Source organism: Juglans microcarpa x Juglans regia, chromosome 1S, assembly GCF_004785595.1.
Source record: "Juglans microcarpa x Juglans regia isolate MS1-56 chromosome 1S, Jm3101_v1.0, whole genome shotgun sequence".
Lineage (NCBI taxonomy): Eukaryota > Viridiplantae > Streptophyta > Magnoliopsida > Fagales > Juglandaceae > Juglans > Juglans microcarpa x Juglans regia.
The window spans coordinates 25,345,043-25,368,312 of record NC_054595.1 but is presented as its reverse complement, the minus strand read 5'-3'; the positions used below and the strand labels follow the sequence as shown (position 1 = coordinate 25,368,312).

At 35.0% G+C, this 23,270-nt stretch overlaps 4 protein-coding genes and 1 long non-coding RNA gene across 8 annotated transcripts; 3 read left to right on the top strand and 2 right to left on the bottom strand.

Moving 5' to 3' along the window:
- Positions 1–1,036: 1,036 nt before the first annotated feature.
- LOC121247158 (40S ribosomal protein S30) lies at positions 1,037–7,898 on the bottom strand. 2 transcript variants are annotated; one of them, XM_041145508.1, is made up of 4 exons: positions 7,871–7,898; positions 2,838–2,904; positions 2,569–2,706; positions 1,037–1,267 (listed from the first exon to the last, which is right to left on the bottom strand). In XM_041145508.1, the coding sequence occupies exons 2-4, from the start codon at positions 2,839–2,841 to the stop codon at positions 1,221–1,223; spliced, it is 189 nt and encodes a 62-aa protein (XP_041001442.1). In that variant the 5' UTR covers positions 2,842–2,904; positions 7,871–7,898; the 3' UTR covers positions 1,037–1,220. The 2 variants fall into 2 exon arrangements, with proteins under 2 accessions (XP_041001442.1, XP_041001441.1); XM_041145507.1 differs by lacking the exon at positions 7,871–7,898 and having other exon boundaries at positions 2,838–3,001.
- LOC121247159 (40S ribosomal protein S30) lies at positions 1,037–7,942 on the bottom strand. Of its 2 annotated transcripts, XR_005937222.1 has the most exons (5): positions 7,808–7,942; positions 7,537–7,674; positions 5,998–6,121; positions 5,860–5,862; positions 1,037–1,153 (listed from the first exon to the last, which is right to left on the bottom strand). XR_005937222.1 is itself a non-coding variant. In XM_041145509.1 (3 exons), exons 1-3 carry the CDS (start codon positions 7,809–7,811, stop codon positions 6,075–6,077), a joined length of 189 nt encoding a protein of 62 aa, XP_041001443.1. In that variant the 5' UTR covers positions 7,812–7,942; the 3' UTR covers positions 5,878–6,074. The 2 variants fall into 2 exon arrangements, 1 of the variants encoding a protein (XP_041001443.1); XM_041145509.1 differs by lacking the exons at positions 1,037–1,153; positions 5,860–5,862 and having other exon boundaries at positions 5,878–6,121.
- A 2,963-nt stretch (positions 7,943–10,905) lies between these two features.
- LOC121247162 (uncharacterized RNA methyltransferase CT0009) lies at positions 10,906–17,640 on the top strand. 2 transcript variants are annotated; one of them, XM_041145512.1, is made up of 10 exons: positions 10,906–11,356; positions 12,796–13,038; positions 13,691–13,852; positions 14,498–14,607; positions 15,283–15,391; positions 15,746–15,901; positions 16,024–16,139; positions 16,227–16,393; positions 17,042–17,172; positions 17,250–17,640. In XM_041145512.1, the coding sequence occupies exons 1-10, from the start codon at positions 11,015–11,017 to the stop codon at positions 17,355–17,357; spliced, it is 1,644 nt and encodes a 547-aa protein (XP_041001446.1). In that variant the 5' UTR covers positions 10,906–11,014; the 3' UTR covers positions 17,358–17,640. The 2 variants fall into 2 exon arrangements, with proteins under 2 accessions (XP_041001446.1, XP_041001447.1); XM_041145513.1 differs by lacking the exon at positions 10,906–11,356 and adding an exon at positions 11,397–12,172.
- Positions 17,641–18,044: 404 nt separating this feature from the next.
- On the top strand, positions 18,045–19,459 carry LOC121246657. Its single transcript, XR_005937153.1, has 3 exons — positions 18,045–18,670; positions 18,765–18,954; positions 19,047–19,459. It is a non-coding gene; the product is annotated as an uncharacterized LOC121246657 (long non-coding RNA).
- A 1,535-nt stretch (positions 19,460–20,994) lies between these two features.
- Positions 20,995–22,905, top strand: LOC121246654 (jacalin-related lectin 19-like). Its single transcript, XM_041144878.1, has 3 exons — positions 20,995–21,311; positions 21,535–21,750; positions 22,332–22,905. Exons 1-3 carry the CDS (start codon positions 21,309–21,311, stop codon positions 22,662–22,664), a joined length of 552 nt encoding a protein of 183 aa, XP_041000812.1. The 5' UTR covers positions 20,995–21,308; the 3' UTR covers positions 22,665–22,905.
- Positions 22,906–23,270: the final 365 nt, after the last annotated feature.

Sequence of the window (23,270 nt, the reverse complement as noted above, 5' to 3'; positions counted from 1 at the left end):
ACTCTGTGGGTAAGGAGGTATAGAAGTGATTTTAAGTGTATTAATATATTTTTTTATTTTTTAAAATATTTAAATATATTAAAAAAATGAAAAAAATGAAAAAAATGAAAAAAAAAAAAAAAAACTAACGACATGAAAGAGCGGTGCTACCCATTATGGTCGACTTTTCACAATTATTAATGGGTTACGTGTTTTTGGGTCCTTTTCATAGTTTTTGGACAGTTCTTTCAATCTCTATTAACTATAAAGAATTATGCTTAATAATAAAATTAAATTTTTTTAACTAATGAGTAATGATAAGGATAGAAATGAAGAAACAGTTCGAATTAAAAATAATAATCTCATTGATAACAACGTGGGCGCGAGAAATGGTGGAATAAATAATTCCGAAAATAGAGACAGGTTATTGTTTGAGATTTTATCCAGACTCTTTATGAGTAGTTTTACGCTTGGTTTGAAAATTGAAATGGTGAGTTCAGCGGAGGTAAGTTGAAAATTAAATAAAATTTTATTATAATTTTATTTTTTAATTTTATTTTTATTTAAAAATTTAAAAAAATTAAATTATTTATTATATTCTATTTAAAATTTTAAAAAAATTCTAATAATTAGATAAGATGAGTTAAATTTCATTATCAAAACCGCCTTAATAGTTTACCATTATTATATTAGTTGTAGTTTACCATTATTATTAGAGTAGAAAATAGAAATGATATTTGCGGCAAGCTACTCCATTTAAAAATAATAACAAATTTAAGATTTATGTTAAAAAAATTAATAATAAATCTTACTTTAAAAAAAAAAAAAAAGTGTACGCAAAATTTGCAAGCATTGCTCTTATTATATTAGTAAAGCCCTCAAGTCCACTTGTTGCAAAATCCTAAGGCAAAATCACCAGAATTGCTGAACTAGTGAAGTACCACGAGACTAATATCTTTAGCACAAGTTTTATCAGATCAAATTGAGCGCATCCCAGCCGAAGGAAGTTGAAAATTGGTAAACAAAAGGAAGCCAACATAATCTATGCTCATAGAAATCTCAAAATGGGCACAGCCCATGCATTTGCAAATTTTAAACCTCTGAGAAGTGTCTTGAACAAAACAAATTCAGGTTTTAAGTATAAACAAATAAACTGAATTGTAGTTAAGCTATACTAGTGCTTCATGATCAACCACTGCCTCTCCATAACCAATAACCAAACTCCTCATAGAGCAAGCTGCTTACTTCTCTGAAGAATTGGGTCCACGCTTCTTCCCAAATCCAACTACTGTAAGATAAACCAACCAGTAGCACACTTGTCAGTTGCTTCCGTTGACAGGTAAACATGACTCATAGAAAACAGACTATCAATTGTTATAAATATCACATAAAAAAAATTACACACACACACACACACACATGCTTTTTTGGGTTTTCTGGGTAAAAACAGCTAGGAATGGAATTTTGAACCCACACCCTCACCCTCCATCCCTTATTTATGAAGAAAGAGATGCCATCCGATCTAAGACCCCATTGACACATCTTACAAGACCCTTGGCTATCCATAATTCACAAGCATTAACTTCCTCAGAAACATACGTTGACCCTCTCAAAAGTCAAAACCCACATGCTGTCAGCATGGGCCTAGAATACTAGGCCTGGGAAAATCAGTAACGGGACTTGTTAGATACGGGTGATGCAGGTAAGTAATTCAATATAATTAAGACCATGATTATAATTTTGTAAAAAGAAATAGTCAATATGCAAATGGTCACACACATATATATTAATAAGCGCAAAGATGCAACTCAGGTACACAGAAAGCATACAAAAGAAACATCTAGCAAAGAAGAAAAAGATACGAGGTCACACATAAATTCTTATTCTATTATGTTTCAGTTCTTCCTAGTGTAAGGCATCGAACACCGGTGTTTACCAAGAGCCATGTAATGTGGCAAATTTTGGAACATGTATTTCTATTAAAAGCATAGATCAAGCAAAATCCTTGACATGGGTTGTCATGGGTTTTGCCCCTGCATACCGAGAAGCTGAATCATAAAGAAAGTGGATTCTATGACCAGAGGTGCCTGTTATAGATGCATCGGCCAATGTAATTACTAGTGAAACTAAGCTCAATATGAAATTTGATGCCCACCGGACACCAAGCCAAAAAATGAGCTGTTTTAATTCATGCCTAGCATTCTTCTTGCATTTTATTCTGATGCCAAAAACTCTTTTATGGAACCAATACAGGGGATACATCAATGGGTCATTTCATACCCACTGGACACCAAGCCACAGAACAATGTGATGTCAGAACAGACAATTATACGACTCTATAACCATTAAATAAGGTCTAAATTAGGAGTTAACCATGCTTTATAAGAACAGTTACCCATCAACTAAATGTATGCGTGCATACACACTTTATATTCTTAGAAATTGTTGCAATTAAAAAAAAAATCAATTGCAGGTTTCAGTATTTCTCAATCCCAAACACTAAATAGAACTAGCAGACAAAGAGACATATGATAAGATTAACTAAAATCATTATATCAGAGAGAGAGAGAGAGAGAGAGAGAGACTGACCGGCGGTGACGAAGCGGCGATTGTACTGCATACGCTTGTGGGCGCGGCCTCGCGGCTTCTTCTTCTTGTCCTGCTTGGCCACCTTTGGAGTCTGACCCCGCACCTTTCCGGCACGTGCCAGCGATCCGTGAACCTTACCTGCTCAATTTCACACATCCAATCAAAATACATGAAAAAATGTCTTAAATCTATAACCTAAAACAATAAATTAAAGTGAGGAAAATCTGGAGATATCACTAACGACAGAGAGATAATGAGCCTCGGATTACCCATGAATTAGTTTTAGAGCTTCTTGCTGTGATGGAACCGCCGGCGAACACTTGACGAGCGAGAGAGATTAGACCCTGAGTGTCTTGGTAGCAACGTTAGGGCTAGGGTTTCGTGGGAGCATATAAGGCGGCTGTCCGTTGAGATCAACGGCTGATATTAGTATACTGGCGTGGTGAGTAGATGTTTGACCTATACGCTTCGTTTTCCGTCCTACTCCCCAAAAATCTAACCGCCACAAACACTCAAAATTAATAAAAATGCAAACATTTTAATCATATTAATTTTAATATGATAAATTAATAAATAATTCTTCTCATTAATTATTATTCACTATCTCACGCATCACTCTATAAAAAACACCTCATATTCTATAAAAAAAAACTTTCAAGTGTGAAAGTAAATAATAACTAATGTATAGCAAAATCTTAAATTAATAAACATATTTCATGTTTTCATTAATTTTTAATAACAAATACTTGAACCATAAGAAAATATATATAGAAACAAATTTACAAACATAATTGAGATAAGTTATAACAGGATTTAATTTGTAAAAGATTTGAATTATAAATTTTTTTACAAATTAAATTTTATCATGTCAATAGTATAGAGTGTGTTTTAAAATTTTTGATCTCAATATTAATAGAAATGATTTATACAGATCACAAATAGATAAATCTTATTTAAGTTATTATAAAAAATAGACCTTATTTTAAAAAAAATTATTTTTTATTAATAAAAATCACTTTTTTATAAATAATTTATATAGAACTTATCTATATAAAACTCCTAACTAATATTATGCAGTACAAACGTATATTGTCGTTAGCTGACATCCCATTTTGTTAAGTAATTAATGATAGATGGACGGAAGTATTAATTACAAAATTTTAAAATCTCAAATATAAATACAAAAGTCACTGAAAATAATGAATTTCAAATTAACTAAACTAAAAAGAGAAATACTTAAACTATAAAAAAATCATATAAAAGTAAATTTACATATTCACATAACTTGCTGTAATATGTTCGGATCGTGTCAAGTTAGATTTGTGTTGTATATAAGCCAGGCCAAAATTAAATGGGTCAGATCCTGTTACTTTTGAGTTGCGTTCATGTTAGGTTCGCAATTTGTGATTAAAAAAAGAAAATAAAAAAAAAAGGCAATTGTACTTGCCGAATGTTAGGTTATTTCTCTTCAAAAATCGAGTTTGGATTGTAAATGAGTCAACCATAACTCAACCTATTTATGGTGTGTGTGGATGATGAAGTGAGTTGAGTTGTGATGATAAAATATTGTTAAAATATTATTTTTTAATATTATTATTATTTTAAAATTTGAAAAAGTTGAATTGTTTATTATATTTTATATTGAGATTTGAAAAAATTGTAATGATAAGTTGAGATGAGTTGAGGTGAGTTTGATAAGCAAACGCAATCTTAATGTAATAAGTCAAACTCTTCGACCTAAATCTATTAATTTCGTATTGAATTCTTGTATCCAAGAGCACTTCCAATGACTCTTGTAAAATCCAGCTTTTTGTAAAATTTAAAGGAAAGAGCTTAAAATATCTCTCTAATGAATTATATATTTCATCTTTAAAATATAGTTGCTACAGTACCACCGCTACATTTAGTAGATACTGTTCACAAATGTATAAATTTTTTATTCATTTCTCTCTCTTACCTTCTACTTTTTTCTTTTACCGTAGAAACTAGAAAGTAAACTTTATTTCCGTTTCAGTCCCAAGTTCCTTTATTTCACTGCATAAACTAGAAAGTGAACTTTCGAAACATGGTAGTGCAGAGTGTGTACAGGGAATCGGGATCATATGTATTGAGAAAAGAGATTATTTTCTAAGGTGCAATAGCTAACCAAAATGTCTGTTGGTGGTGCGCGTAGTTGTAGATATATACCATGCTATATTTTATTGAATTAATTTATATTTTAGTTTAGCTTATAAATTTAGATTAATTTAAAATAAAACATAATTATATAACATTATATATGAAAAGATATTATAAATATCAAAAGATATGAAGATATCATTAGTAGTTAGAGAAAATATTTGAAATGAATAAACAAAAATTAAAAAGTATAATATTTAAATGATATGAAGAAAAAATAGATAAACTGATGTATGATATATTGTAAAAGTCAGTATGTAAAATAAAAAAAATAAATTTTGATTATGTATTTTAAATGATAGGATAAAAAATCCATTGAGTGCACTCTAAGTTCACAAAGTGTGTCAACAAGTGCAAGCCCTAGAAGCGAAACAAACACTACATTATTGCACTTCTATCTTGGATGGGCTCTATCTGATATGTTAATTTTTTTTCTTTTTTTAAATGATATATTAATATATGTATTTGGTATCAAAGGCTGACGATGGAACCAATTTGATTTGTCACAACAGCCAAAAAGTATTTTGTTTCTATTTTAATTTTTGGTTCTTCTAAATTTTTGTGAGAGCCAATCGATATTAAAAGATCAGATCAATCTATGGCAGTATTATTCTTATTATCCATTAAGGTTCTGTCATCATGCTTGTTATAACCCTCAAGTAATCTGTCCTCATGTGTATCCATCCTTCCTCTCATTCTTTCAATGACATATAAGTTAAAGACAATATCTCCTTTACTGGGACTTTGTTGATGCCCCTTGTGAGTATGCTTCCTATTGTGGAGGATGTAAAACGCAAAACCTCTCTTAATGAGGCTCAGCTTAGTGATAAGGAACAACAAGCCCTTGAGTTGTTGACAAATGTTGGCAAGTTTTCTTGTAAGGAACTGGAATCCCTTAACATCATGAAGTCAATTGTTCCCTGTGATATCCAGTTTCATTATAGGTACATGGTTAGAGCTGAACTGGTGAAGTACCTCAAGGCTAATATAATTTAAATCAGATCATGTAGAGCGCATCGCACCCCAACCGAGATATTTTACTCGTACCAGATAATCATATAAATACGAATCACCCAGGAAATGATAAATTGGTAAACAAAAGGAAGCCAACACAATCTATGCTCATAGAAATCTCAAAATCGGCACATCCCATGCATTTTCAAGTTTTAAACCTCAAGAGAAGTCTTGAACAAAACAAAGTCAGATTTTAAGTTATAAACTACTAAACTGAAATGTAGTTTAGCTACAAACAAAATATAAGAGTGCCAAACTAGTGCTTCATGATCAACCACTGCCTCCATAACCAAACTCCTCATACAGCAAGCTGCTTACTTCTCTGAAGAATTGGGTCCACGCTTCTTCCCAAATCCAACTACTGCAAGATAAACCAACCAATAGCACACTTGTCAGTTGGTTCTGTTGACAGGTAAACATGACTCATAGAAAACAGTCGATCGATTGTTATAGATATCACATAAATATATATATATATGCTTTTTGGGTTGGCTGGGTAAAATCAGCTACGAATGGAATTTTGAAACCGTACCCTCGCCCTCCATCCCTTATTTATGGAGAAGGAGATGTCATTCGATCTAGACCCCATTGACACATCTTACAACACCCTTGACTATCCATAATTCACAAACATCAACCTCCTCAGAAACATACTTTTCAAGAAACGCACGTTGACCCTCTCAAAACCCACATGCAGTCAGTATGAACCTAGAATACTAGGCCTGGGAAAAATCCATGACAGACTTGTTAGATACAGGTGATACAGGTAAGTAATATAATAAAATTAAGACCATGATTATAATTTTGTAAGAAGAGATAGTCAATATGCAAATGGTCACACATATATTACTTTTTTATGTAAGTATTAATTCTTATTAATAGCACAAAGACGAAACTAAAGTACACATAAAGTATACAAAACAAACACCTAGCTAAGAAGATAAAGAAACAAGGTCACGCATATACTCTAATCCTACAATGTTTCTGTCCTTCCTAGTGTAAGGCGTTGAACACCGATGTTTACCAAGAGCAATGTAATGTGGCAAATCTTGGAACATGTATTTCTGTTAAAAGCCTAGATCAAGCAAAATCCATGACATTGTTTGTCATGGGTTTTGCCCCTACATCCGAGAAGCTGAATCATAAAGAAAGTGGATTCTATGACCAGAGGTACCTGCTATAGATGCATCAGCCAATGCTACCATTACTAGTGAAACTAAGCTCAAAATGAAATTTGATGCCCACCGGACACCAAGTCAAAAGTGAGCCGTTTTACTTCATGCCTAGCATTCTTCTTGCATGTTATTTTGATGCCAAAAACTCTTTTATAGAACCGATACAGGGGATACATCAATGGGTCATTTCATACCCACTGGAAACCAAGCCACAGAACATAACAGACAATTATACAACTCTATAACCATTAAATAATAACATTTTCCAAAACACTACGTGACATCTAAATTGGGAGTTAACTATGCTTTATAAGAACAGTTACCCATCAACTAAATGTATGCATGCATGCACACTTTATATTCTTAGAAATTGTTGCATTTAAATGAGTGGGTTTAATTCAAATTCCAACCAGACATTTTTCGTTTTTTCAGAAACAGTCACGTAGAACATTTAGCAGACACTATTTTTCTTTTTCTTTTTTAATTTTTTACCTTCCAAACAGTCAAAAAATCAATTGTAGATTTCAGTATTTCACAATCCAAAGCACTATAATAAGATTACGAAATCTAAAATCATTATAGCAGACAGAAGGAGACTGACCGGCGGTGACGAAGCGGCGATTGTACTGCATACGCTTGTGGGCGCGGCCTCGCGGCTTCTTCTTCTTGTCCTGCTTGGCCACCTTCGGAGTCTGACCCCTCACCTTTCCGGCACGTGCCAGCGATCCGTGAACCTTACCTGCTCAGTTTCACACATCCAATCAAAATACATGAAAAAAATATCTTAAATCTATAACCTAAAACAAAGAAATTCAAGTGAGGAAAAGCTGGCGATATCGCTAAGGAGAGAGAGGTAGAGAGCCTCGGATTACCCATGAATTAGTTTGCTTCTTGCTGTGATGGAACCGCCGGCAAACACTTGACGAGCGAGAGAGATCAGACCTTACAGGCTAGGGTTTCGTGGGAGTGTATTACGCGGCTGTCCAACGAGATCAACGGCTTATATTAGCTTAGTGAGTAGATGTCTGACCTCATACGCTGTCGTTCTCGTCCTACTCCCGCAAAATCTAACCGCCACAAACGCTCATAAATTAATAAAGGAAAAAAATTATATATGCCGTCCTAAATTGTACAAACGACGCACAATCCATTCAAAAGAACTTAAATAAATATCAGAATTATATGAAAAAATAATAAATTTTTAATAATTGACTATATATTTTTTTAAAACGATTATATAACACTTATATATTTTATAACTATATATAATATTACTTTTACACCCTTTAATAGACTTGTGACATATATGATTTTTAACAAAAAATATATATATATATATGCGTCATCTTATTTTTATTCATTTTAAATTAATTAAATTATTCTACTTTTTATTTATATACCACATCTTTAATAAATAAAATAAAAAATAAAAATAAGTGTAGATAATTAATATAATTTTTCATAAAAAGCAAAAATAATTGTAGGTAACCGAATCTTCAAATCCCGTATACATCATCTCTCTCCCCAATCTCTCTTAGATGCTTTCTCCTCTCTCTCCTTCCTCAAGCAAATCACTCTCTCTCACCCCTCACTAGCTCTTCCACTCTCTCTCCCCTCAAGCCATCACTTTATATTTGTGTTTAGATGAAATGAGTTTTATGCTTCATGAGCCTAGAAGATTTTTTTTTTTTTTTCCATGCTCTCTTCATTATGGTGCTCTTCTTTGGCACCGATTAATAGGAAGAATTGTTCTTCCAACTAGTTTTTCTAAAACAAGGAAAATTTGTGCTTATGCTCACTATTCAAAAGTTTATGTAAATGAAAATATTTTAGCTGTAAATTCTGACGGGAACATACTTTCATTTGTGCCTTTAGATGTAAATTCATCACTATCGAACAGACGTTCAACTTAAGAGAGAGAGAGAGATGGGAAAGATAGAGAGCGATGGGGAATGGGGATGTACCAGATCTCTAGTCTTCTTGTATTTTTAACTTCTTAAGAAGCACACGTGTCTCAATTTTATTGGAATGTATGAATCTATTTTTTACATCAAGTCCGATTTAAAGCTATTCTCTAATTTTAATACGTTAAATTAATAAACATATTTTATGTTTTCCTCGATTTTTAATGACAACTATTTTATTTATAAAATAATGTATAAATAAATTTACTAATTAATATGAATTGACATGACATGTCAAATTATAAAATTTATTTTCATTATAAAATAGATTTGATATTTTACACCAAACCATCAATTTATAATTTAATATTATAGATTCTTTTATATAAATAATATTTATTACTTCTAACAGTAACATGTTAAATTGCTAACAAGTGTGCACATGTTAATCATTATGATAAAATTGATATTTTTGGAAATAAATTTATATGCTTTCCCTTAAATTTGTCCATTTTTATTCACAATTCACAAAAATACTTTAGTCTTTGGCCTTTAAAACTAATCCAATGTATTTGGAGTAAGCATGGTATGTGTGAGGGAAGGTCCGTTCCAGTAGGGCCCATGCTTGAGTAGGGGGCCAAAGACCTAGGACGAGAAGGTCGGGAAATTGAGTAAGCACAGGATCAGCCAGTCCATTCAGGGTTCGGGAGGATCGAGGTCTACAAAATGAGTTACCAGGCCCCGTGCGCAACGCACCGTTGCACCCCCGACTCCAAGATATCAAATCCTAGGCACGAGCCAGATCGATATCAGGAAATCCGACGCACAGTGGAGCGTCCCACGAGCCAAGGACGGCTCGCCCGCAACCTGACATCTCTTGGCATGACAAAGAGGTGGTAGTCGCGCAGTCGTAGGACCTTAGACATGGCGCAATCTCTCGCGAGGACACAGACTGGCTCCCATTAGAGGGATAACGAATGAGTGGTGGTAGGTTTGGCATCTGACGCACCACAATCTCCCTCGACTGGAGACCTTACTCAGGTATAAATAGGGAGTAACTTTCTTACGAACGGAGATTGGGTTTTTGGTTAACTTCTTCCCTGCATTCTACTTTTTTTCTCCAAAGAGTAATCACTGATTTAGGTATCGGAGAGATCCCAGAGGCCACGTGAGCCTTATCTTCTTCTCAGTTACAGGCATCAAGAAGCTAGGGTTTTGCGGAACTGTTCAGGCTGCGAAACACGACAACAACAGTATGTGTCTATATTATATTAAGTAATTAATGATAGATGGACGGAATTAATTTACTGAATTTAAAAATCTCAAAAATAATTATTATAATTGAAAAAATCAAATGACCATTTGTAAACTAGTGAAAACTAAGATAATGAATTTTCAATTAATTGTATTAAAAATCAGAGCAAGTATATGGTTTGTGGTGAAATTATTGTTTTTCTAAATTCAAAGAACAGTCGTGTTTAAACTTTATATCTCGACGCAAATTTGCATAGTAATAATACAGTGATTGCGTAAGTGTAAGGGTATGTTTGGAAACTAAATCAAATTCAACTTATCATTACAATTTTTTTAAATTTTAATACAAAATATAATAAATAATTTAATTTTTTCAAATTTCAAAATAATAATAATATTAAAAAATAATATTCTAACAATATTTTATCATCTCAACTCAACTCAGTTCAACATCTAAATATAGCTTAAGTGTCATTAGATCGTTTAAAAAAATAAAATTTATTATTAAAAATTTAATTTAATTTTTATGTAAATTTTTTAATTTTTAATTTTTTTAAAAAAAACAACCAATGTTACTCTATCCTCGAGTAGCATTGCTCATTATGACTGCTAGGTTAAAATTGTGTTTTTATTTTTTTTAAATTTTCATATTTATTTTTTTATCATTTTAAAATAATTTTAAAAAATATAAAAAAAATCAATATATTAATAATGACTTATTTAATTACTAAATAAAAATTAAAATTAAAAAATTAGCGACGAGACACACCAAAAAAGAGTAAATATCATTTCTCATTTGCAAATACGAAGACTCAATGACCCAACTACCCTCTATCCCAGTCCAGCGGACCAGCTGCCAAAGGCACCGCCTTTCTTCCTTCCCCCACGACTAAGGAGTCCAGAGCTTACAAAGCGCCTAGAATGACGACTCTGCCGAGCCATGGGCTCAGGAGCCTCACTACTGCGCGCCCATGGCTCCTAAATCGTCGTCCCTCTTCAACCTTCGCCTCTCTATCTTCTTCCTCAATGGCCGAGGACTCGGCCGAGGCTCTACAGCCTAGCGCCTCCAAGCCCAGTAAGTCCAACAAGTCATACTTCCCGAAGCGAGGCCAGACATTGGAGCTTCTATGCGAGTCCCTGGCTTTTAAGGGGAAAGGTCTTTGCAAGGTGGCGGACACCGGGTTCGTTGTCATGTGCGACCGTGCACTTCCAGGTGAGCGATTCATTGGGCGTGTCACTCGCAAGAAGGAAAACTATGCGGAGGTATTTTTCAGGCTCCTTTTGGTTTCTGAGAAAACGAAGCAATCAGTAAGGGGGAAAATAACTCGTCGGGTCTCATTTTCCTTTTTTGGTTTTGAGTTTGGACGTCTAAGGGGAGAGCGGGCATGTCCGGGTTCGATTGTTTTTATGAGTGTTTATGTGAGAGAGGATTTTAAGCCAAATGCTAGACCAAGATGACTATTGTGGTTGAATAAGAGTCTGACATCAATTGGTCTAAACATTTAAATTCAGGTTTAGTAACTCGGTAACGGTTTATGGGGATTGCATAGGTGCTGAAGAAATTGAGGGGTGGAAATGGGAATTGTTGTTCTGGGTCTTATTCTCCTGACAAATTAGATTAAATCAAAAGGAAATTGGAATGAAAATTTGGATCTAATCATTTTTCTGTGTTCAATACTCGATTAAGAATTATCGTTTATTGTGGTGATGGTTTATGGACTTATCGTCTGGAGAGACCTTACAGCTTTGCTGAATTCAGTCTCTACGGTTCAGTTGCTTCATCTTTTTTTCCTCCCTAGGTCTTGAAGGATGCAATTTTATATGATATGGATTACTTTGTCAATCTCTTGAGATGGATTTTCACTTAACCCTCGCAAGATCTAAAACTTAACTATGGAATTGGGAACGTGGCTCTCCCATAAGGCTCATTTGGGAACCATTGGTGATTGGATTAATAACTGCCTAACTGGAGCTTGGCTGCTGAAACTGACTAGAGCTGACACTTTGTGAAGTTCTGTTGAGCTCGGGTCGTGTCAAGTTGGGTTCGTGTTGTATATGAGTCAAGCCAAAATTAAATGGGTCAGATCATCAACCCCAACAGTCTAATTTTGAGTTGGGTTCATGTTAGGCTCGCGTTTTGTGACAAAAAAAAAAAAAAATGGCAGTTGTATATGTCACATGCTAGGGTTATTTCTCTTCAAAAATCGAGTTCGGATTGTAAATGAGTCAACCCTAACCCAACCCATTTAATTAAACAAGTCAAACCCTTTAACCTAAACCTATTAATTTCGTATTAGGTTCATGTCAAATTCACGAGTCGTGTCAACATTTGCAAGCCCTAGAAGTGAAGCAAGCTTTGCATTATTGTACTTCTATCTTGGATGTTCTTTATCTGATATGTTACCTGAGCATCTTAACGTATGCAGTTTTTTCTTTTTCATTTTTTCACGATATATTAATATATGTGTTTGGTATCAAAGCTGATGATGAAATCAATTTGATGTGTCACAACAGCCAAAAAGTATTTTGTTTCTATTTTAATTTTTGGTTCTTCTAAGTTTTTGTGAGAGCCAGTCAGTGTTAAAAGATCAGATCAATCTATGGCAGTATTATTATGCTTATTAAGTGTCCATAAAGGTTCTGTCCTTTGAAATATGTTGTGACATATAATTTTTCACTTTTCAATTTTGTAAAAAGTGCAGGTGACTAAATTAAAGACAATTTCTCCTCACAGGGACTTTGTTGATGCCCCTTGTGAATATTCTTCCTATTGTGGAGGATGTAAAACGCAAAACCTCTCTTATGAGGCTCAGCTTAGTGCCAAGGAACAACAAGTCCTTGAGTTGGTGACCCATGTCGGCATGTTTTCTAGTAAGGAACTGGAATCCCTTGACATCATGAAGCCAATTGTTCCCTGTGATATCCAGTTCCATTATAGGAACAAGGTTAGAGCTGAACATAAACCTTGTCAATTTTGTTGCCTTAAATTTTCCTAAATCCATTAGTTCTAGTTTTATTCGCACTTTAGCAGCTTTAAAATATCTCTCATTTAGAGTAGAGCACTTGAGCACTTGGCAAGATTTTTGCCAGATTGTGAATAATGTCGTACTAGAAAATTGTAGTATTTCGCCAAACACATACTCCTATAGTTTTGTTTGATTATATGTGCTTTTGTCTGAAGGAGGGTACTCTCAAACTATAAGTAGGATGAGTTCACTTGTTTAATTTGTTGGCTCATTAATTGATCACTAATTCATTGTTGGAAATCAAGTATATGAAAGGCATGCCATTATTTAAAGATGAAATGTAGGATTCTTAAGCTAAATAATGGTACAAGTTTGTAATATATACCATTACATTAAAAAAGTTGAAGCTTTAGTGTAATGAGAGCTATGCATCTGATAATCGCCAACTATGCCAACTCCCAACCATGTTATGTCTGTATCTCCTGTTTCAATTTCATCATTCACTCCAACTTGATGTCCCTATCAACGTTAGAACCCATAGCTGTCATATACTTATTGTGAAAAAAAAGTGTATGAGTAGATTATTTGAAAATTTTAAAATATCTTAGCTGCCACTTTTGTCCTTCTGCAGATGGAATTCTCCTTTGGTTCTCAAGAATGGTTACCTAGGGAATCATTATCAGAGAAACAAGATGGTAATGAGAGTTCTGCACTGGGACTTCATGCTCCTGGCTTCTTTGACAAGGTTCTGAATGTCAACAAGTGCTTACTGCAAAGTGAGCCTGCCAATATGGTGTGTTATATTTTCTTTGGGTTATTAGATGCTATTTAAAAATAACGTCTTAGATAAATTTCTTAGCATATTTTGGAAATTTCCAACTGCGGAGCCAGGATTCTTTCCTTGCATAGAAGTTTCATGGTATGAATGAAAGCAATGAATTGCTTTATTTTACCTGTAAATAAATGAGTGAAAGCAATGAAGACCTATTATAAATGCTGGTTATTTCTTGAGGTTTATTGCAATGTTCTGTGCACGACAATTTGTCAGGTAGTGTAGGATGCGCTTGCAAAACTATGCATCTTCATCTTTTTTCTGCTAAGAAGATAAAAAGTTCTTGAATTAATTGCTTTATATTACCAAGATTTTAGCTTTCTTGGAAATGGGTTGTATTTCCTTCAATATCTAATGAATTCCTAGTGCTACCTACTTTCTCTGCAATGGGTTTTTGCAATTACTCTTATCACTTCCTGTGCCATGATTTTTATAATTTATCTTCTTAATCTGCTATTGTTTAGCTTAAAATTTGCACCTTATTTATTATTTGAATTAGTATTTGGCGGATACTAGATTATTTGACATTACGTTTTTACTTTCTCAGTGAAATTTGTTAGAAAGTTGTTCTTTCCCGACTGTTTGACTTGCATTTCTGATATATAGGTTCTTGCAGCTATCCAAGATTGTTGGAGAGATCCACAACTAGGTCTTTCTGCTTACAATGTTCACTCTCATGCTGGATTTCTTAAGCATTTAATGCTAAGAACTGGAAGGTACTGTGCATTCTGTAACTTCTGCTTTTACGTTTTATGACCAGGTCTTTTCTATTTCCTATATTTTAACTTCATGTAATTCTTTTCATTACACCTGCATTGGTACGAGTGAAGGTACATATACTTTAAACATATGAGCTTCATTCAACAATGCGATGGTAAGATCTTACTTATCATGGGCATTAGTAAGAACGAAGAACTGTGAAGTGCGAACAGAAGCTAAAATGTGTCAAAACACACTTGGGTAGTCTGTTGATAGTCTTATTATGCAAATGTAAATAAGAAATTGGTGAAACATACATGAGGAATATGATCAGGCGCTAAATTTTAAAACTATCAGTTGAAAATATTTTCCTAACCAATTGGCAAAAAGGAATTTGAGATTTTAGCACCCCTTACCTGTGCTTGGATGGGTCTTCACTCTTAGAGGTAAACATTGTATTTGTTGAATGTTTGATCAAAATCGTAGATATAAGTATGCCATTAGAATTTTCTTTTTTTTTTTTTTATTTCTTTTATACTTTGGGTCTTCAATCACAAATGGGTTCAGCATATCTTGTTCCTGGTGTGTTCATGGGTTTAATATTATAATTGCAAACTTTGTTTTCCCTTTAATATAACGGTTATGATTCAATCGTATGATGGTTTTAGCATAATTGTTTTATTTTATTCCAGGGATGTGAAGACCGGTCTGTCTGAACTTATGGTCAATTTTGTGACCTCATCTTACAAGCCAGAGCTGCTGAGGCCCCTAGTTGATAAAATATCATCTGTTCCTGAAGTGGTTCGTAAGAAATATTTTTAACATCATTTTATTCCCATATACAATGGTTGTGTTTTACTTTTGGAGCAAACAAACTTCTAGTGTAGTCAATTTCCTCAAGTCTCTTTTTTTCTATTGTTGGGTTGGATCGGTACCAATTAAGATCAGTTGATGCCCAAAAGACTGAGTAAAACGATGATTCCTTCTCTCTTTTTCGGTGGGAGAGGTGTGGGCATTTGGTGGTCTCTTTGTTAAGATTGGCTACCTTTTTTTCTCATTTTTCCAGTGCTGTGTCATTGAATTCATATGGCTTATTAAGTCATACTTTACTCATCTTCTTCTTGTTTAACTTTTTATTTGTTGAATGGCCAATAGGTAAGCATAATGAACAATGTAAATACCTCTATTGGTAGCACTTCAGTTGGGGAGGAAGAATACACTTTGTATGGAAAATCTACCATCACAGAGATCTTAAGGGGGGTCACGTTCCAAATATCAGCTAACTCTTTCTTCCAGACAAACACTCGGCAGGTATGCCTACTGAAATTATCCAGTCCATTCTTGCTTTCATACTATTTTACTAAAAGTTCTTGCTCAAATTTCCCAGTTTGCTTTGTTGATAATTCATAAGTAAACGTGTTTTCACTGTTTAGGCAGAGGTATTGTATAAGCTCATAGAAGATTGTGCTGGTCTTAGAGGGGATGGATCAGAAGTTGTTCTTGACCTGTTTTGCGGGACTGGCACCATTGGTCTGACTCTTGCCCAAAGGTAAACCTCTCTTTCTCGTGCTTTTTTTTTTTTTCCCTAAGTATTGTGAGTCTGACTCATTTTGCCTTCATTTTCTTAATTTGTCAGGGTCAGACATGTTTATGGATATGAAGTAGTTGCTCAAGCCATTGCAGATGCTCGCTTGAATGCCAAGCTGAATGGAATCCACAATGCCACATTTGTCCAGGGGGATCTGAATAAAATTGATGAAAGTTTTGGCAACAATTTTCCTAAGCCCGACATTGTCATTTCAGGTTATTCTGATGCCTCCCTCAATGTAGATTCATCTAATTTTTCAAAATTTTAGTGTCAATGCAATTTTGAAACTTCAATTTCCAGCTGTGGAGCCAGGATTTTTTTCTGGAGGGGGGGGGGGGGGGGGGAGAGAAAAAAGTTACAATATCACAATTAGCCTTGACATACACCAATAAGTTCTAAAATGAAAATAAAGCTTCACTGTCTGTTTAGTTGGTGGCTACAGACTTCAATTATTTCCCTAAAACATGTACTATTTTATAAGCATAAAACATGTAACGCTACTGGTCACCCTTTAGATTTGGCTCCAAATACATGATATAGAAACACGTTTTAGTTGCAAGTAAACTTGGGGATATTGATTATGATCCATCAACTTGCAATTCCATCTTGCACCTTAGCTTCATTTTTGACTGGATTGGCCCCGTAGTCATTTAATATGCAGAACCAATTTTCATGGAGCATTAGAAGTCAAAACACCGTACCTATTTTGTCTGAAGGGAAGCATCTTGCATCGTTATGTGTCAATTATCCTCTTTTACTTATATGGTGCACCTTTGATGCCTTAAGTTACATTTTCTGGTATTCACTTTTGATGAGCATGCACAGTATTGTTTTGCTTTGTTTTGACGTATGAAATCATGCAGATCCAAACCGTCCAGGCATGCACATGAAGTTGATTAAATTTCTACTAAAGCTCAAGGCACCACGCATAGTCTATGTATCGTGTAATCCTGCCACGTGTGCACGTGACCTTGATTATCTATGTCATGGCGTGGTATGCATCAGTTTTTTGGACTCTTTTTTTTGTTGGTTTCCAGTCATTTGATCGTTTGAAAATCTTTTGTTGCGCAGATAGAGAAAAATATAAAAGGTGGTTACAGGCTGAAGAGCCTACAGTCGGTGGATATGTTCCCGCACACTCCTCACATTGAGTGCGTTTGCCTGTTGGAACTTTGCTGATTTCTATTTGTAACAATAGTTCTCATCAACTTGTAGGCACCAAGTCGGGTTCGTGTAATCTGATTCTTTCCTTACAATTTTGCTATTGGAAATAGATTATTAGCTCAGGTGGAGAAGAGGTGGAGGTGGAAATCAGTGGGGTGGAATTCTTTTATGCCCCTTTTTAGTATACTCTCTTCTTCTTTTTCATTGGTTTTGATTTTTAATTAACTGGCCAATTTTTGCTGTCTTAGATGGCCTCTCACATTTTATTCATTTAATTATCCATTTAACCCATCAATTTTCTCAAAAAATATTCTCCTGCTATGTGTTTTTTTTTTTTTAACCTTTTTTATTTTTGTGATCAATGTAGAATCATATATGATGATGTGAAGAAGTAAGCCGAATCCTTTCATCGGATGCATGAGACAATTCGAGCAAGAATCACTTCTAGTTCTACTTACTTTTCTTGATCGGAAAAGACGAGTCGTGCTACACCCGGGTGTAGCCGACATTTACAAAAATCACATCATTAAAATAACATTTACTTAATCACTAAGTAAAAAAAAAAAAAAAAAAGTATCGGTATAAATTATCGGGACCCAAGCATTTCGCCATAAAAAAAAAACATACAAACCTTAAGTTTGCTGCTTTAATTATTTATATCTGCCGCGGGTTCTGCCCCCTTACAAATCTGTGGTGAAACAACGATACGTTCTTGTGTTCCTCTCTGTTTTATTGCTATTTATGAAAAAAAATCTATGAACAAAAAAATAATGCAAAATAAACCATTAAAAATAGCCATAACCTGAACTATTTGGATGTATTTGATGCGGAGGATATTAAAGTCGATTAAAAAAAGTCGGAGGATGTTTGAATATAACATTTTCTTGTAAATTTCTATAACTTTTTAGAGAAATTTAAAAAATGGATTTTATAGGGCTTTTTGTGAGATAATCTAACAGCCAACTAGACAATCTAACAGCCTCTTTCAATTGATTCGTGGAGTATTTATGAACATGTTGATCGTTCCAAGTTATTTATGAAACTTCATGTCTTTCTCTATAGTTCTCCACCTCCTCTCTCCTGTCTCTCATTCATACGAAGCTACTCATTAATGCTAAATATGTCGTTTATTGACCGTCACATTTCTAAATCGTTTGATTATGAAAGAACGCTTGGTTTCAATGCGTTAAGTATTGCAGCTTTACAAACTGGATGCCACAATGCTGCCGACAAATGCTGCCATGCGGCAGACGGAGCTGAAACTCAGGATGGTATCTGTTCTTGACAATCGCGTTATTATTGTGCCCCTGTTGAAGTCATATATGCAGGTTCGAATTGACTTCTTTGGGCTGTTTTATTCTATGTTCTTACCTTCTTGTCTCTCTATGTTTTGATGACTTGGGGATAATCTCTCCTTTCTAGGCACGCCTAAGGATCTGGTTGACAAAGATGCTGCAGATAAGTCCAGTGCTGCAACTGAGGCTTTGTTAAAAGATATTCAACATGATGTCAAGGACACTAACAAATGAGCTGTTAATCTAAGACAAGGACAGGGAAAGTCAGAGGATGAGAAGAAGAAAAAAGTTCTTACAAAGGTTTAAGGATCCTAAAGGTTGTCATTTCTGGGCTTGTTCTTTTTTGGTAACAATAGTGGTCATCTAGATAAAATCTACGTCCTGACAATATTTAGTTTCTGTACTGCAGACAACCGATGGTAGTGAGGACCAGCATCCCTGCTATCCAGAAAAGGCGGAAATAGTGTAAGTCTTTGTTTTGTTCTTACTATGATACCTGCTGGAACTTCTTTTCTTTTTTTGGCCAAGATACCTGTCCATTGTGTAAATTTGTTGCCATACATGCTCCCATTTTCAATGTGCTTTCACCTGTGTTGTGCTTCAGCTGCTCTGCTGCTGCCCATGGTGGAAATCATAGTGATCCTGCTGTTGATTTTCCTGTAACGACTGAAGTAATCGAAGCAACCGGAAGAGGAACCTATGCATGATTTTGAGGACATGCAAAGAAAGCTTGATGACAACATGGAGCTTCAGAGGCAATTTGAGAACGAGGCTAAACAAAAACGTCTTGCTGAGCAAAATAAGAATGTAGGTGAGGGTGGACCTGAGCAATTGCCTTTCAGTGGTATCTATTTCGGTAAATTTAATTGGACAGATTTTGTTCGAGGTCAGCGTGTCAAAATGGATGAGAAATCATGAACTTGAACAAGCATCCTTGCCTTTAAGTGGTGTCTGTTTCAATTGTTTCGACTGGAAAGTCTTTCTCAGCCTCAAAGTGTCAAATCAGATAAGAAATTCTGTGAAATTGAACAACCGAAGCCCTCTGAAACACCTGAAGTTGACTAGAATTAATCTATGCACGAGTAACCTGCTTGTATTTGGCAAAGAGTTACAGAGTTTTACTACAGAAGGCATAGACACATCTCAATGATGATAGTTATCTAGAGAACGTGGGGTCATGTGCATGTGACACAATAACAACGTTTTCCCTTTCATTCTGGTTTGTTTTTCTTGCTGTTTTTGAGTATTTGCTCTGCTCCTGCTACACATCCAATGACAAAAACGACCCTTTTTCCCCCATATGCATTATATTTCCCTCCCTCCTATCTGGTTTACTAGTTCTTGCATTAGTTTGGCCACCCACAATCTTCTTATGATCTCAAAACTTTCCCAACCCAAGTAATCCTATCATACCAGCCCAAAGAAAATGTATTTTGGTTCCCAACAGTAGAAAAGCCGGATAGAGCCAATCACCCAGTAAGAATTAATAGTCTTGAATGGCACCTGCTTTGAGCAGAACCTAACTTGCTCATTGGTACATATGATGGCCAAAATTTAAACAAAAGTCCAGTCCTATAAGATTGAACATTGGATGATATATCCGGCTCTATTAAAGAAACACTGTCAATTGCCAAAATAGCCATACACATCATGCACATGCTTATGCGCATGTATAAGGCTTTATAAATTCATTGGAATGCAGGCACAGAACATTATTGGATAAAGTTGCATTCATTCTCTCCGCAACCATAGAAAATTGTGACAGGCAACAAGGCCCACCATCATGTCATACAATGAATGCCACTCATCTTCGATATGTCCCAGTCGAGCAAGTAAAAACGACTTTCCTTCTCTAGAATATATCCTCCTTTTATCTGGGTCGATCTTGCATTCTTGTATTGCATGCGGGCCAGATCTTCGACGGGTGTGTCGAATAATTTGGAGGATTTGAGAAGTTTTAATAGGATTGTTGTCATTTTGCCTTCACAAATTCAATCAGAAAAAGATCTCCCCTATCAACTTGGAACCAAAATATAGTGTTCTGCAAACAACATGATTCCCAGTCTTTAGCTGATGCTGCAAACGGAATCTGATACTTCCCAAAAAGGATGTCCCACGCGTTCTCTATATTTAGCATCATTCTGTTAAATATTAAAAGTAAATTTATTTTTTCTTTAAGAAATGTAGTGAGGTATTTATATACTTTGAGTGTTGGACACGCTTGCACATGTAGAATCACACATGTCACTCTTTCCTTCCCAGCCATTACACCTCACCATTTCCCATATTGACCGCATACTCACCATTCACATACTTGATAACTCCTCCCACTTCTTCCAATACAACCCTTCACATTTCTAGGCAATCCTAATCACTTCTCTTGTGCAAATTCGTACCCCTTCTTGGGCTCATAAAAATTCCTGCTTTTCTGTAAGAATGCTCTAGAACCATCTCCCAACCCCTATATATACCCTAGGCCAACTTCCAAGCAATTCATTCCCTCATATCCCACCGAATATTCCAACGAGAAAGTGATGTCCCACTCGTTCTCTATATATTTAGCATCATTTTCCTACCACAAACTGCCACCACCAGTCTCACATAACATCTCTCTGCTCTTCTGTTAAGCTCTACAGTCTGCATCTCCTTGTTTCCAGTCATATCAATTCATATGGTAAGAATCAAATTTTCTGTAGTTTCGAATTCAATGACTTCATTCTATCTTTGATTATTTTTGCTTTATGTTTCTCTCCTTTTGGATTAGTTTCGACTGTTCGTTCTGTTTTTCAAAAGGCTATGTTTTTTCCTAGATTTTTGTAAATCTTGAACATGTGAATTTTCGATGAGAAAAATGGTTTTTCTTTTTCTTTTTCTTTTTTTTAAAGGAAAGTGGCAAGGAAAGTGGGAGTGGGAAAAAGAAGAGCATACTATCGCTGGGACCGTGGGGAGGAAATGGTGGGGCCAGCTGGGACGATGGGATCTACCATGGAGTGAGAGAAATCACTCTGGTTTATGCCCTGTGCATCGATTCCATTCGTGTGCTTTATGATAAGAACGGTAAGCCTGTCTTAGCAGAAAAGCATGGAGGCGGAGGAGGTTATAAAACGGCCGAGGTTAGCATTATAAAAGACTCCAAAATGGAAGCCTGGTTCGAACCCTTATCTTCTAATTAAAAAAAAAAAAAAAAACAAAAACAAAAACTCTAATTCAGCTTTTATTATTATTATTAGAATAATTTTATTTGAAAGTTTTTACACCACATATCATATATATCACATAATTTAATTTAAAAAATAAAATTTAAAATTTGAATTTTATAAATTATGATATGTTATGTAGATCATGTGTGGTGTAAATACTTTTAAATAATATTATTTTTATTAATTAGGACTGCCTGCCTTGACTGCTAAATGGAAAGAATAATCTTAGATATACTCTTAAGAGGTAAAAGTCCATACACTCTTTGAGAAAAAAGTACAATCTACCATTAAGAAAATAATTTTTTTTTTTTTTTTTTTTTATATAAGTCTTAAATTTACTAATTTTTTTTAAATGGAATGAGCATTACTAATACACCCTTAAACGACAAATATCTTGCAAATATCTTGCGATTTTCAATGAAAAACCTTAATTTCCATGAACATTCAAAAGCAATACCTATTACCTACCAGTTTTGCATGCATTCCATGCACAGATAAAGCTGCAATACCCAGAGGAGTTTCTAGTGAGTGTGAGCGGGCACTACTCTGTGTTTAATGGGAGCCAAGTGATCCGATCACTGTCATTCAAAAGCAACAGAAGAAACTTTGGGCCATTTGGAGTGGAAGAAGGGACGCCATTTACATTCTCCATGGATGGAGGAACTATCGTGGGTTTCAATGGCAGGAGCGGTTGGTACATAGATTCCATAGGGTTCCGGGTGTCACGTGTCCAATCTGCGAAGCTCTTCCAAAGGGTTCAGAAGGGCCTTCAAAGGCTCACCAGTACTGTTACAAGGTCTTCTGCCCCCAGAGATAATGAAATCTAAGCTCATCATCACACTCCATATTAACGCCCTTGCATCCACTTTTGGTGCTTAAAATAATTTGTATTACACTTGTTGCAGCTCTTCCATGACAATTTAAAGAGATCCAAGTGGGAAATAATGCCTAGTGTTAACTCTCCATTTCCTCTCTAGCATGCATATAGATTCTGCAGGTTATAATTGTCTACTCGGTCAACTGCTTACAGCTAAATTTATAAAGCCACACCTATCGAAACTCGTTCTATCATGTTCTTCCTTTAGATGGATTCATGGAAGTATGCTTTTGTAGGAATTTTGGAAGTAATTTCAGTGATCGAAAAATAAAAGGTATGAAAGGACTGGAGCTTATCAAATTTTGCATGCAATGACGCTAAACTTATTCCAATACAGTCTGGGCTGAATTGAAACCTCAACCAAATTTGATTTGCTCGGAATGCCCGTTGGTCTGTTTTGTATGATTCAATGGCTTGGTTTTTCACACCTCAGAAGGTTTTAAGACTTGGTACTCCCTCCATGAAAAGTCAGAACATCATGATGAGAACCATGCTATCCATTCATTCGTAGAACCTTCTGAGACTAAAGAATAATTACTTTCGCCAAGCATATAAA

Bases quoted from the DNA above. Each gene is read 5' to 3' on its own strand.
- LOC121246654 (XM_041144878.1), top strand. The intron at 21,751-22,331 runs GTTAGCATTATA...TTCCATGCACAG, and splicing joins GAGGTTATAAAACGGCCGAG to ATAAAGCTGCAATACCCAGA.
- LOC121247158 (XM_041145508.1), bottom strand. The intron at 1,268-2,568 runs GTCAGTCTCTCT...TTTATCTTACAG, and splicing joins TCGCCGCTTCGTCACCGCCG to TAGTTGGATTTGGGAAGAAG.
- LOC121247162 (XM_041145512.1), top strand. From the start codon at position 11,015: ATGACGACTCTGCCGAGCCATGGGCTCAGGAGCCTCACTACTGCGCGC. The intron at 16,140-16,226 runs GTAAACCTCTCT...TTAATTTGTCAG, and splicing joins GGTCTGACTCTTGCCCAAAG to GGTCAGACATGTTTATGGAT. The intron at 17,173-17,249 runs GTATGCATCAGT...TTTGTTGCGCAG, and splicing joins ATTATCTATGTCATGGCGTG to ATAGAGAAAAATATAAAAGG.
- LOC121247159 (XM_041145509.1), bottom strand. The intron at 6,122-7,536 runs GTCAGTCTCCTT...TTTATCTTGCAG, and splicing joins TCGCCGCTTCGTCACCGCCG to TAGTTGGATTTGGGAAGAAG.